This window comes from Larus michahellis, chromosome 3 (assembly GCF_964199755.1).
Source record: "Larus michahellis chromosome 3, bLarMic1.1, whole genome shotgun sequence".
NCBI lineage: Eukaryota > Metazoa > Chordata > Aves > Charadriiformes > Laridae > Larus > Larus michahellis.
The window spans coordinates 49,426,723-49,439,436 of NC_133898.1; the positions used below are offsets into that span (position 1 = coordinate 49,426,723).

Below are 12,714 nucleotides of genomic sequence, written 5' to 3' on the forward strand. Positions count from 1 at the left end.
ATTTTCTATGCCTTTCCAATTATTATCACACCATCTAGGATTTAAGATTACTTTCCTGTACAGGCTGGTCTAAAAGGAGATTCCAATTAGGTGCCTAATTTCTGAGAGTTAGTAACAGATCAAACTTCCTTATGCATGAGCTGTACTGTGGCCTGGGTTGGAAAATGATCTCTTTGAGAATTAACCTAAGAAAAAAGGGTCTCTTCCAGTTGGATCAGTTATCCAGCCCTATCCGTGTAGCTGCAGCAGCAAGATGATCCAGAGCACTTACCTCTACTGGCTACAGAGCGAAGCCAGGGGGAGGAGGTACAAGAGGTTCCTCCTTTTCCTGTCCTCCAGGTTACAGTCCTCAAATGCCCTGAGAAGCACTGTGTTTCAGGAATTTTTCATCAGAAAAATTCTTACATGTTTTCAAAGCCTGCTGCGGATCTCAGGTACAGATGAAACAATCCCGAAGGAAACTAGCTGCCCAAATGATGCTTTGGGATGGTGTCTCTGGTGGTCCAGTAACTTAAGACGGTTTAAGCAGTAACTACCTGTGGCTCTGCGCTCTTCCTGTAACCCAGTCTTGTTTGTAAGGAGTATGCAGTCAGAAACCATTCCTTTTTTGGTGTTCTTTACGCTCCTCCCCTCCTTGCATTTTTCTAACCCTTTCCCAGGTTTGTCTCCAGGTGAACGGCTACAGAAGGGGCTGCGGGAGCGCCAGGAGGATGTTTGCTGCCCCTGAGCTTCAGTGTGAGGCCACCCACCCTGGCGACGCCCATCTCGGTGGGGTGGCCCTTCAGGCAGCCCCTGTCCAAGGGCTTCAGTCTTTCAGCAGCAGTGCTGGCGGGCACAGGCCAGACTTCTTCTTGATGGTGTCTGTTTAATCTGCGCTCGAGGGCATGGAGGACATCCCCCACAGACTCTAGCTGGGGGCTTGGGAGGTTAGTCTTTTGTTTGGTTGGGGTTTTTTTTAACTTCATCCTGGCTGTGAGCTGGGTGCCGATGGTGGAGATCGATTCAGGCAAAAGAAGGGGGGATGCTCTAAGAAGTACTTCCACAGTGACGTGAGGCAAAGTTAGTTATTTTTTCTGTAGACAACAGCACTCTTGTTTTTTAACCATTTGAGGCTTCAGTGAGTTTAAGCACAGACAGCTCGAGAAGACAGAAGTCATCACAGAATAATTTCCGTCTCCCACCTCAGAGGGAGCTGAGCACACCAGGCTTGGAGCGGAGAGTTTTTCCCGCCAAAACCCGCGTGTAACAGCCACATCTGACGTCGTTTGCTTTCATGCTGCGACCAGGCCCGCCGTGGCGGTGCTGGGGCCGCGTCGGGCGCCGTGAGGGGGTGGGCGGCAGCTCCGCGCCCGCTGCCCGGCCCCTCACGGAGCGCTGTGAGGGCCGCCCCGCCCCGAGCGCGCCGGAAGTGACGCGCCGCGAGTGCGTCCCCTCTCACCCCCGTAGCAGCCATGGCGGCCCGGCGGCGGGTGCAGGGCCCGGCGGCAGCTCGGGGGCGCGGCGGGGAGGGGTACGCGGTGGGGCAGGTGGCGGACAGCCTCGGACCGGGCGGGGCGGCCGCCGCGCCCCTCGCCAGCCTCTTCAGCGCCGCCGCCGCCCCGCCGGTGCTGGTGGCCGTCAGGGGGGTAAGTGCCGCGGCGGCGCCTGGGAGGGCGTGAGGCGGGAGGGAGGGACGAGGAGGACAGCGGGGTGGTCGCGGCAGAGCCGGGTGGCTCTGGGCACCTCTCCGTGCCGCTGCTGGCTTCCGTTAGTGGCGCTGCAAATAAATCACAGCATATAAAATAATTGTAGGAGGTTTCTGGAGTTTTGGTTTTTTTTTTCCGAAGTTAATTTAATTCATTTATTTATTTATTTTAAAAGGAAAGTAAGAAAAGAAAGCGTACTGAAGAAGCGGAGAAAGTGTCAGAAGACCAGAGCTCATCTGTCGTTCAGGAACCTCCTGTAAAAGCAAAGAAATCTAGAAAGAAGGAACTTTCAAAAGCAGAGAAAAACTTGGGAAAAAAGTGAGTAGATGATATGTCTTTATAGTAAGATTAAAAAAAAAAACAGCATCTAAATTAATCATAAGATTATGAGTTCAGTGAAACAATAAAGTTCTATCCTACTATTTGTCTTGAACCTTGTGTTTAAGAAGATGATTTTTAAGAAGAATATGAACATTTTCTGTAGTTCACCCCAGAGGGTAGGAAATACTTCTAACTGCTTGAAGTTCTAGGTCCGTGAAGCGCAAATCCCCTGTTAGAGAGCTGTCAGGTGGAGAGGCTGTAGACTTGGACACAGAGTTGTCTCTGACGCGGGGTGGTGCTTTCTGGTTGTAGCTGGCTTTACCCAGCAGAGCTGCAGTTGGGGGAGCAGGGGCAAACCAGGCAGAGGGAGTTGTCGTCAGGTCGCTGGTCCTCTGCTGCGACACAGAACTGCTCTGCTGTGCGGCTGCCCCTTCCTTCACACGCGCAGGGGTGTGCCAAGATGCTGTTGGTGCAGGCAGGAAGCTGGTTTCTGTGCAGTGACGTTTGCATACAAAGTTTGCGTGATTTGGGCTCGATGGTAACGTCATGCCCCTCTCTCGCGCTGTGCGTTGTTGCATCTTCCGTGCCTGTGAAACTTTTTTTTGCTGTCTTGGTGTCGGTAGACTTCCAGAGGGTTCTTTGGGTCCGCTTGTTGTGCATGCTAGTATGGCAAGTTCGGATAGATAGAGATTTGTTAGTGTACAGATGGATCCCAGAAGATAGTCTGTGGTCAGTGCCCTGGATACTGGGAAGAATTAAACCTCTTGTAAGTTCTAGCATGCGAAGACTAATTTCCCCACCCCACCCCCTTCAATTTTAGAGGATATTAGATGATTTACTTCTGAATTCTTTTCTTTATTGCACCTACTAAATAGTGAATGCAATGTCCTGGGGACAGCAAATAGTTTTCCATGTTACAGAATGGTGGTATGTGTTTGTTTAATGCATAATAAGCAAAAATAACATTTGAAATTTTATGTCGAACATAACTTAAAATATAAGTAAAAATATTTATCTTGGAAGCTTCAAGTCTTTGACCTCAAGAGCACTACTTTTTTCCCATCAATTATCATTTACTTGTCTTTTTCTGGTAAGGGAGAGCACTTTGGAGCGGGCAGATGAAGAGGAGGAGCAAAAACTGTCTCAAAACAAAGCGAAGCAAAAAAAGGGGCCTTCTCAGGCCGTCACCAAACGTGTTGTTAACTCAGATACAGGCACTACGGTCAAACAACAAAAGGCAGAAAAGGTGGCTGATGAATCGGTAGACAGAAGAACAGTGTTTGTTGGAAACTTGCCTGTCAGCTGTACTGTTCAGGTACGTGAGTGGATTCTGTCAGCTAAAGGAATTAAAAGAATTACAGCAGTCCTTAGTTTGAGGGCATGTTTCTAGCTGAGAAGTCACACATATTTGTGACTGAAACTGCTTTTTGTGAAAGCAGGAGATAACACTCGTTACCAAAAACTGTTAGAGGCGATCTCTTTTGTTTTACCGTAGCTTTTTACAGCAGTTGCTTTTTCTTTAGTAGAATTGGTTAGTTTCTTTTTCAGTGAAAAATGACTAAATAAGTGAGAGCTACAGTTGCAAAGCTAGAAAGTGCTTCTAACTGAATTGAACGCAAATAATACTTCAGACTGATGCATAAAATACACTATATCTTTACTTCCATAGTAAGGGGTATGAATTCAGTTTTGGCAATCTGTAGAATAATAAGCTGCCACAAGAAGCACAGAAACAGTTATAAATTACTTGTGTGTTTTTTGTAGCCCTTTAACAGGCCTTGTATAAGTAAAATGAAAATGGTGTGAAAAAAAAATATCTTACTAATAAATATTCAACATTAATTGTTATTACCAGGATGCAAAAATGTATTTGAATATTTGTGATATCTTCTGTTTAGGCGCTGAAATCTCTTTTTAAAGAGTATGGACAAATAAAATCCATTCGATTCCGGTCTTTGGTAGGTTATTTCCTCTAATTATGTTTCTGATCTTATAGATCATTGGTTCAGAAGTGGGTCTGGGTGTGTATTTTTTGCCATTAGAAGAATCCTTGGAGATTTTACCACAGAGGTACCACAGATGCATCTTTTATGTATCACATTTTACTCTTCCCATACCAGCAGTTGAGACTATCACAGCTGTATTTTCACTCTAATAAGAATGCTTTTATTATTGCTCGTTTAGCTAAGATATTACTTACCTGTTTTTAAATCACAGTAGCAAAGACACAGTGATTGTATATCAGTGTGGTCTGTAAAATAGTTGAATAGAACAGTCTTAGAACTCAAGAAACGCAACAGATGAAGTCAGAGCAAGCTATCTAATTCTGAGGTCTTTCTAGATCATCTCTCGGAATAGCCAGTTACATCATTTGCTTACTGTACTGGCCACATTGCTTTGGGTGGGAATGGTACCTGTTTGAATACCTCTTTGTCTTCAAAAACAAATATTTGAGATAAATTGACAGTAGGCTCACTTAACTAAAGCTCTTTTTATCTTAAAGGTTCCAGCAGAAGATACTTTATCCAAAAAATTAGCAGCAATAAAGTAGGTTCCTCTTGTGAATTTTGTGCTTTATTTTTCGAGGCAAAAACAATTTTTAAGTGTTAGTTGTTACATATTTGGCTATATTAATTTTTTAGTTTTGTGGGGTTTTGACTTTTGTAGTTACCTTTGCATGTATGTAAGTTTTCTTGACGAGTGCATAATTATGTGCCCAGTATACTAGTACGTAATTCACTATCTTAGGTTTCATTTCCTGTATTTTAGGAAGGAGGAAGATGCCGATAGTCCTTAATTCCTTTGGATGTTTTTATGAGTTGAGGAAGATTGATCAGGGTGCATATATGGACTGTATAAGATGCGCAGTGAGACTCCCTTGGACAGCTAGCTGACCTTTAAGAGAAATTAAGTTGTTAACTGTGCACAAAACAAGAGAAGGCATAGATGTGTTTAACAAGAAGTGCTTGTGCGCTGCACACCACCAGAATGATTTAAACAACATGTGTCTTTTTCACATTCCAGGCATAAGGTGCACCCTAATGCGAAGTTCGTTAATGCTTATGTTGTATTTAAGAAAGAATGTGATGCCATTAAGGCTCTAAAGGAGTAAGTCTTAGTTTTGTTCCTCATTCCCTGTTGAAGAGGTAGATTCACAGAGTGTTAAAAGATAAATTTAAACTACCTCCTCTCTTTTGCTTGAATCAGAATAAAATACTGGGGTGGGTTTTTTTCAAACTTAAAGAGTAAATTTGCTTTTGGAATGATGCTATGCAGTGATATTGTAAATTAAGTAACAGTTATTCATTTTGTTTTTAAAACTTTTTGCTTTTGGCTACAAAAGAAATGGAACAGAATTTGCTAGTGGATTTCACATCAGGGTCGACATTGCATCAAAAACCAGTTCGGTAAGTAAGATGTGTGAGTAGAAAAACCCTTTTCTGTTTTTGTTTGGTTGTTTTTTTTCTGTAGCAAATAACTTACTGTGTTATATCTCTTGTTTTCTTTAGCATGACAATAAACGATCAATATTCTTGGGAAATCTCTCATATGGTGAGTCTAAAATGGATTGTTATGCATCATTACTTAATGTTTACAGAACATGTTGACATTAGGGGTTTTTTATTTATTGGTGTTTAGGTAGCTAAATATCTTTTGCTGGAATTAATTTTTTTAATACCAGTTCTTTTTTTTTAACTGAAACACCAAAAGGGGTTGTAAATTCTGCAGATTAATTGTTTTCTTTATGGTAGGTAGAACTGCAAGCACTTTTAGTTCTTGTTGTCGCTTCGTGTTTTTTTAAATAAATATGACTGAACTGTATAGTCCGTAGCTTTCTAAACTGCTAGAGGTGTTCTGGTACCTGTTTGTGAACTACTTCCAAGTGATGCACGGGTGATGGCTTCTCGTTTTGATGCTGTCTGTGAGCCACTGTCCAGGCAGCTATTGGCAATCGGTTGTTACCTGTGTGGAGGTGCTGACTGTGTAGTGGAGGTCACTGCTTGATGAATATTCAGCCGAGTAGACTGGAGAGTAGGTGGAGGGATCGCCGTCAGGTGTGGTCCATATGAGGGTATTAATGGAGCCAGGGTGCTTGGGACAAGCATCTTGTGTGGGGGAGTGGTGTGGATGCGTGAATAGGCAGGAAGGAGGCATGCCCTGTGGCTGTGGCCTGACGCAGAGCCAGTGTCACATACTGCTGACATTAATGCTGAAACACACGGGCTTGAGACTTTAGCCTAAAACTTGACCTGTCTGAAAAATCTGGGTAGGTGACAAATCTGATTGTGGTGACGTTACTAATGCCTGTTGTGTAGAGCTTGTGTCAGTACTGTATGTTCCTCTGTGCATTCTGCAGAAAAAGCAGTTTGGACATTTGCAGTGCTCTGAAAATTACTTCAGCAGCTTAAACCTTCCTCAGCACATCTAAGTCCCATTGCTGTAATTAAAACTGTACTGTTAAATTCGGCTCTACCCCCTTTCGGGCAAAGGGGCAAATTTGGCAAAGGGATGTACCATAGTATGACTCATACCTGTACAGAAAAGAGAATAACTTATATTTTTGTGTTGGAACATCACACTTGTCTGTTTGCATAGGCATGAGACAGACAAAGCCTCATGTATCTGGCTGTTATCACAATAATCGTGTAGCAACTGTGGTTGGAAACTGTAAATCCCTTCTCCCCCATTCAGTTAAAACTCAGGGTTCAGTCAATGAGCACTAGACTTCAAGAACTACCAACACAAGCTCGTTATCATCAGCATTAATTCTTAACAAGAGATCCTGGCATAAGAAGGAGCTACAACAATGTAGCGCAAATTTTAATTTCCACTATGTTCAAACCATAAATGAAAGGAAATGGCCACAGAAAGGAAACGGGGGAGCTGGTGGCAAGTGATATGGAGAAGGCCGAGGTTCTCAATGACTTCCTTTCCTCAGTCTTCACTGGCAAGGGCTCCAGCCACACTCCCGGAGTCACAGAAGAGAATGGCAGGGGGTGGACAGAACTGCCCATCAGAAGTGAAGATCAGGTTCGTGACCATCTGATGAACCTGAAATTGAACATGTCCATGGGACCTGATGGGTTGCACCCACGGGTACTGAAGGAGCTGGCGGATGAGGTTGCTAAACTGCTTTCTATTATGTTCCAAAAGTCATGGCAGTCTGGTGAAGTCCCCACTGACTGGAAAAGGGGAAACGTAATCCCCATTTTCAAAAAGGGAAAGAAGGAGGAACCAGGGAACTATAGGCCAGTCAGTCTCACCTCCATGCCTGGTAAGGTTATGGAGCAGATCCTCCTGGAGGCACTGCTGAGGCAGAAGTATAACAAAGAGGTGATTGGGTACAATCAACACGGCTTCACCAAGGGCAAATCGTGCCTGACAAACCTGGTGGCCTTCTATGAGAAGGTCACAACATCAATAGACAAGGGGAGAGCCTTTGACACTGTTCCGCATTACATCCTGGTCTCCAAGCTGATCAAATATGGGTTTGATGGACTGACTATTCAGTGGATAAAGAACTGGCTTGACGGCCACACCCAGAGAGTGGCTGTCAATGGGTCCATGTCCAAGTGGAGGCCAGTGATAATTGGAGTCCCTCAAAGATCAGTACTGGGACCGGTCTTGTTTAACATCTTTGTCAGCAACACGGGCAGTGGCATAGAGTGCACCCTCAGCAAGTTTGCCGACGACACCAAGCTGTGTGGGGTGGCTGACACGCTGGAGGGAAGGGATGCCATCCAGAGGGACCTTGACAGGCTGGAGAGGTGGGCCCATGCCAACCTCGTGAAGTTCAACAAGACCAAGTGCAAGGTCCTCCGTCTGGGTCAGGGCAATCCCAAGCACCGATATAGGCTGGGCAGTGACTGGCTTGAGAGCAGCCCTGAAGAAAAGGACTTGGGAGTGCTGGTAGATGAGAGGCTCAACATGAGCCGTCAGTATGCGCTAGCAGCCCAGAAAGCCAATCGTATCCTGGGCCGCATCAGGAGAAGTGTGGCCAGCAGGTCGAGGGAGGTGATTCTCCCCCTCTACTCCACTCTCATGAGACCCCACCTGGAGTACTGCGTCCAATTCTGGAGCCCCTACTACAAGAGAGATATGGATGTGCTGGAACATGTCCAGAGAAGGGCCACGAGGACGATCAGAGGGCTGGAGCACCTCTCCTGTGAGGACAGACTGAGAGAGTTGGGGTTGTTCAGTCTGGAGAAAAGAAGGCGCTGAGGAGACCTTCTAGTGGCCTACCAGTATCTTAAGGGGGCTACAAGAAAGCTGGTGAGGGACTTTTTAGGATGTCGGGTAATGGTAGGACTAGAGGGAATGGATCAAAACTAGAGATGGGTCGATTCAGACTGGACGTCAGGAAGAAGTTCTTCATCATGAGGGTGGTGAGACACTGGAACAAGTTGCCCAGAGAGGTGGTGTAAGCCCCATCCCTGGAAGTTTTTAAGGCCAGGCTGGACGGGGCTCTGAGCAACCTGATCTAGTGGGAGGTGTCCCTGCCCATGGCAGGGAGGTTGGAACTAGATGATCTTTAAGGTCCCTTCCAACCCTAACAATTCTATGATTCTATGAAATTATTTGAAAAAATTTATTTTGGTCTTTGCCTTTGTTCTTCTTTGTGATTTATCTTGCAGTCCTCAAAGCTAGGGAATCGGTAACTGTCAAAGTAAATAGCCTTTTATAAAGTTTCCATTGTTAACTTGCTGAAATTTTTCTGAACCACTAATATATCTATATTTATATATTTAGATATATATGTTTGTGTACCTGAATTGGTAAATACAAAATATTTGGATTTGGGCCAGGCTTCTAAAACTGTGTGTCTGACTGAAGCATTGTGCTTGCCCACAGACATCAGCGATGATGCTGTGCGAGAACACTTTTCTGTCTGTGGAGGTGTAGTAGCGGTGCGAATTGTGAGAGACGGAAAGACCGGCTTGGGTAAAGGCTTCGGCTATGTTCTCTTTGAGGTATGTATGAATGGCATGCTTCAGGACACTGGGAATTCTTCAAAATCTGAATTAGGATTTGCCTTTTATGGCCTTTTAAAATTTTTTTGGGTGTGTATATGTGTATTAAATGGTAGCATTGTTGTGTATGTTAAAAGCAGCTTGGAAGACCAGTTCTGTGGAAGCAGATACAAAGCAAATTATTTTAGGTTGTATACAAAAAAAAGCTGTACAACTTTGGGGTGAAAGAAATTAATTTCAAGGGAAAGACTTAGAGGAAGGACAGATGAGTTTGCTTGGTATAACTGCAATGTTCTCCCATTTCTTTTGTGTCAAAATGTGAGTGGAATTCTTGCCTGCAGCTGGTTTGCTTACTGGCTCTCCCTGTTTCGGGTTCAGTACAGCTTGCTTTTGCATGGCAGTCTCCCAGCCTCATCTTTCTTTGTTTGTTTCCTGCAGCCCAATACCTTTTTTTTCCCCCAGTTTCTCCTTCATCTCTCTGCCTCTGTCTTTCACGTCTCACGTAAGCTGTTTTATAGCCCATTTTGAAGTATGTGTGCCTCGATGCGTGGGCTGTGTGGGTGTGCCGGTGTTTCTGAGCAGAGCAGAGGTGGTGTGTCATTCAACAAATAGACCATTTTGAGTGCTTTTTATTGTAAGATCTTGCTTACAACAATTAAAGAAAGGCGACTTTTTATTTGAAAGCAACCAGTTGGAAGTAATGTTGCTTTTAACCTGAATGTCTGTTCTTGTAGAATACGGATGCTGTACATCTTGCTCTGAAACTCAACGACTCTGTTCTGGTGGGAAGAAAGATACGAGTGAAGCGGTGTGGAGAGAAGTGGAAAGCACCACAGAAACATCCAAATCAGTCTCGTGTTCCTAAGGACAGAGTTGGTACCAAATTAAAAAACAACAAGTGCTCTAAGGATTCATTTGTTGGCGAAAAAGCAAACGCGCTAAAAAAGAGCACTAAACAAAAAAGACTAAAAACTATTCCCAGAAATAAAGCTGGGAAAAACAAAAAGTCTTTTGATAAAAATCAAACGTATAACGGTGTTCGCTGTTCTTATAAAAACTGATGTATACAAGAGTTTTCTGTCATAAATTTTGTTTGCTAATACAGCTGTAGTCGTTCTCAGTGTTTGCCCCGGGGTGTTTGGCTTCTCCTGGAGGCAGGACGAGGTGCGTCCCTGTCCCCCGCTGGCTGTGCCAGTGCTGCCTGCATTTGTTGCTGTATTCCAGGGCTGGATCTCGTCCGGCTGAGGCCCCACTGTGGAGGTTAATGCAATTCTTTCTTTCGGAGTGGTGTGGAATTACTCAAAATGGCTACAGAAGGGGCGGCTCATCTGCAGACTTGGCCTGTGACGATATGCAAATCATTACCTTAATAGTTTGGTGGTGGTTTTTTTTAACTGTTAAGCTGCTGTTTACAAGACTGACACTGCATCCTGGGCTGCATCGAAGAAGCGTGGCCATCAGGGCCAGGGAGGTGATTCTGCCCCTCTGCTCCACTCCGGTGAGACCCCACCTGGAGTACTGTGTCCTGCTCTAGAGCCCTCAGCACAAGGACACGGACCTGTTGGAGTGGGTCCAGCAGAGGGCCACGAAGATGATGAGAGGGCTGGAGCACCTCTCCTATGAGGACAGGCTGAGAGAGTTGGGGTTGTTCTGCCTGGAGAAGAGAAGGCTCCAGGGAGACCTTATAGCAGCCTTCCAGTACCTGAAGGGGGCCTACAGGAGAGATGGGGAGGGACTGTTTGTCAGGGAGCGTAGCAACAGGATGAGGTTTTAAACTGAAAGAGGGTGGATTTCGATTAGGTATCTGGAAGAAACTCTTTTCCTGTGAGGGTGGTGAGGCACTGGAACAGGTTGCCCAGAGAAGCTGTGGATGCCCCATCCCTGGAAGTGTTCAAGGCCAGGCTGGATGGGGCTTTGAGCAGCCTGGTCTAGTGGGGGGTGTCCCTGCCCAGGGCAGGGGTTGGAACTGGGTGATCTTTAAGGTCCCTTCCAACCCGAACCACTCTGTGATTTTGAGTGACGCAGACAGTGCCTGAGGGGGCGCGAGGCGGCGGGGGTGGGCGGAGCGCCCCGGCTCTCGGCCGGCCTCTCTCCCCCGCAGGCAACGGAGGAGGCGCCCTCTGCCGCCGCCGGCTGATGACGCCAGCGGAAGCGCGGCGGGGTCCTTTCTGGCTGCCCGCTCGCCCCAAGGTGCCTGCGGAGCTCGGCGCCGGCCGCGCGGCGGGAGGGTGGGAGGGGGCGGGCGGGGGGCGGCGGCGCGGCGGGACGGGAGCGCAGCGGAGCGGAGCTTCCCCTCGTCGCCGGGCACCATGATGGTGGGCAAGACCAGCGCCATCGCGGCGGGCCTCTGCGGCGCCCTTTTCATCGGCTACTGCATCTACTTCGACCGCAAGAGACGGAGCGACCCCAATTTCAAGAACCGGCTGCGGGAGCGTGAGTGTCCGCTGGGCCGCGCCCCGCCCCCCGCCACCACCCCTCTCCTCACCGTCCCTCACGGCGGCCGCCCTCCAACCGCCGCCCCCACAGCGCCTGGCCGGCACGTGGCGCCTCCGCAGCGCCCTCCCGCTCCCGGGCCCGGCCGGGCCTCGGACCCGCCGCCGCCTCCCCCACTTCCCTGGCCGCCTCCCCCACTTCCCTGGCCGCCTCCCCCACTTCCCTGGCCGCCCCGGCCTTCTTCCTGCGGGGAAACGGTCCTCAGCCCCCGCCTCAGCCCGCCCTGCCGCGGGTACCGGGCGGGAAGGGCACCAGGAGGGGTCGGGAGGCTGCGTCGGGGCCCGCCGGGACGGGCCGGGGTCTGGCGGGCGGCATTCGCCCCGCTGCGCTTGTGCGGGGCGGGGCCTGAGCCCCCGCCGTTTGTGGCCTCTCCTCGTCTCTTTGCCTAAAGGTGGGGGACGGGGCGTCTTGCCGGGGGGGTGTTTTCGGCAATTTGTGTAGTTACTGAGTAACCTGAGGTTTTCGCATCGGAAGCTTGGCTTCGAAATAATTCACCTCTCTCTCGTTTTTTTTTTTTTTAAATCTTGTTATCCGACACGCTCAGCCATACTGTTATCGCCACTGCATTTACGCGGTGAGGTTAATTTTTTTGATTTTGGAAGACCATCGGATAAAGCGACACAGGCTCTTATAGGGAAGCTGTTGCTGTGGTAGCAGGCCTCAGGTATTTCATCTGCTGCATTCTTAACCCTCCTGGCAGCTCTGTTATTAGCTTCCAGGATAAGAATGAATGCCAGAGAAAACTGTTGATTAATCCAAAATGCAGAGCTCTTCTCCCATGGCTCTTCATTATTTCACATCTTCAACACTTATTTAAATGCCTTAATAAGTAGCGAAGGTTTCAAATGCAACTGTAAGTGCAAGTACCCAAGGTACTCAAGTGAATCACAAGAAATAAGCTGATATTTGTTATGCTGGGTTGTTTCTATCGTGGGAATATGTATAGTATGCTGTTCATAACTAATCTGAAGATGAGAAATTACCATCAAGGTAAACTTTCCCATCAAGTAAACAGAATGTGATCATCAGTTTAGTGGATGGAAGAGTCAATAACTAGATGGGTTAAAAATGAGTATTTACGTGAAGATGTTTAAACATAACTTAAATGCTTTGGTTCTGCCGTAATGTATTGAATTTGTTGAGTGACCAGTGTTGACACTTAATGGCATATTAATTCTGCTTTCTGTAAGCTCTTCCACAGCAAATTATATCTTTTGAATACTTTATCATCAGGCCCTTGCTCA

At 46.9% G+C, this 12,714-nt stretch overlaps 2 protein-coding genes and 1 non-coding gene across 6 annotated transcripts in view; all 3 read left to right on the forward strand.

The window, feature by feature from the left end:
* The first annotated feature begins 1,412 nt into the window (after nucleotides 1-1,412).
* On the forward strand, nucleotides 1,413-10,079 carry RBM34 (RNA binding motif protein 34). The gene is made up of 10 exons (XM_074580096.1): nucleotides 1,413-1,625; nucleotides 1,861-2,003; nucleotides 3,102-3,321; nucleotides 3,905-3,964; nucleotides 4,510-4,553; nucleotides 5,031-5,114; nucleotides 5,350-5,413; nucleotides 5,516-5,558; nucleotides 8,859-8,977; nucleotides 9,712-10,079. Exons 1-10 carry the CDS (start codon nucleotides 1,452-1,454, stop codon nucleotides 10,036-10,038), a joined length of 1,278 nt encoding a protein of 425 aa, XP_074436197.1. The 5' UTR covers nucleotides 1,413-1,451; the 3' UTR covers nucleotides 10,039-10,079.
* Nucleotides 10,080-11,117: 1,038 nt separating this feature from the next.
* TOMM20 (translocase of outer mitochondrial membrane 20) overlaps nucleotides 11,118-12,714 on the forward strand; it is a 51,021-nt gene continuing 49,424 nt past the window's right edge. For 3 of the 4 annotated variants that reach the window (XR_012586145.1, XR_012586146.1, XR_012586147.1), the window contains exon 1: nucleotides 11,147-11,410. Coding sequence is in view for 1 of the 4 variants with exons in the window: in XM_074580097.1 (XP_074436198.1) it covers nucleotides 11,287-11,410 (124 nt within the window). In the remaining 3 variants the exon portion in view is untranslated. Of the gene's footprint in view, nucleotides 11,411-12,714 lie in introns of all 4 variants that reach the window. The other variant, XM_074580097.1, reaches the window with a different exon arrangement.
* On the forward strand, nucleotides 12,147-12,281 carry LOC141741535 (small nucleolar RNA SNORA14). The gene has a single exon (XR_012586410.1). It is a non-coding gene; the product is annotated as a small nucleolar RNA SNORA14 (small nucleolar RNA).

Excerpts from the sequence above, each read along its gene's own strand:
- RBM34 (XM_074580096.1), top strand. The coding sequence starts at position 1,452 with ATGGCGGCCCGGCGGCGGGTGCAGGGCCCGGCGGCAGCTCGGGGGCGC. Across the intron at positions 4,554-5,030 it reads AAAAAATTAGCAGCAATAAA|GCATAAGGTGCACCCTAATG; the intron begins GTAGGTTCCTCT and ends TTCACATTCCAG. Across the intron at positions 5,559-8,858 it reads CTTGGGAAATCTCTCATATG|ACATCAGCGATGATGCTGTG; the intron begins GTGAGTCTAAAA and ends GCTTGCCCACAG.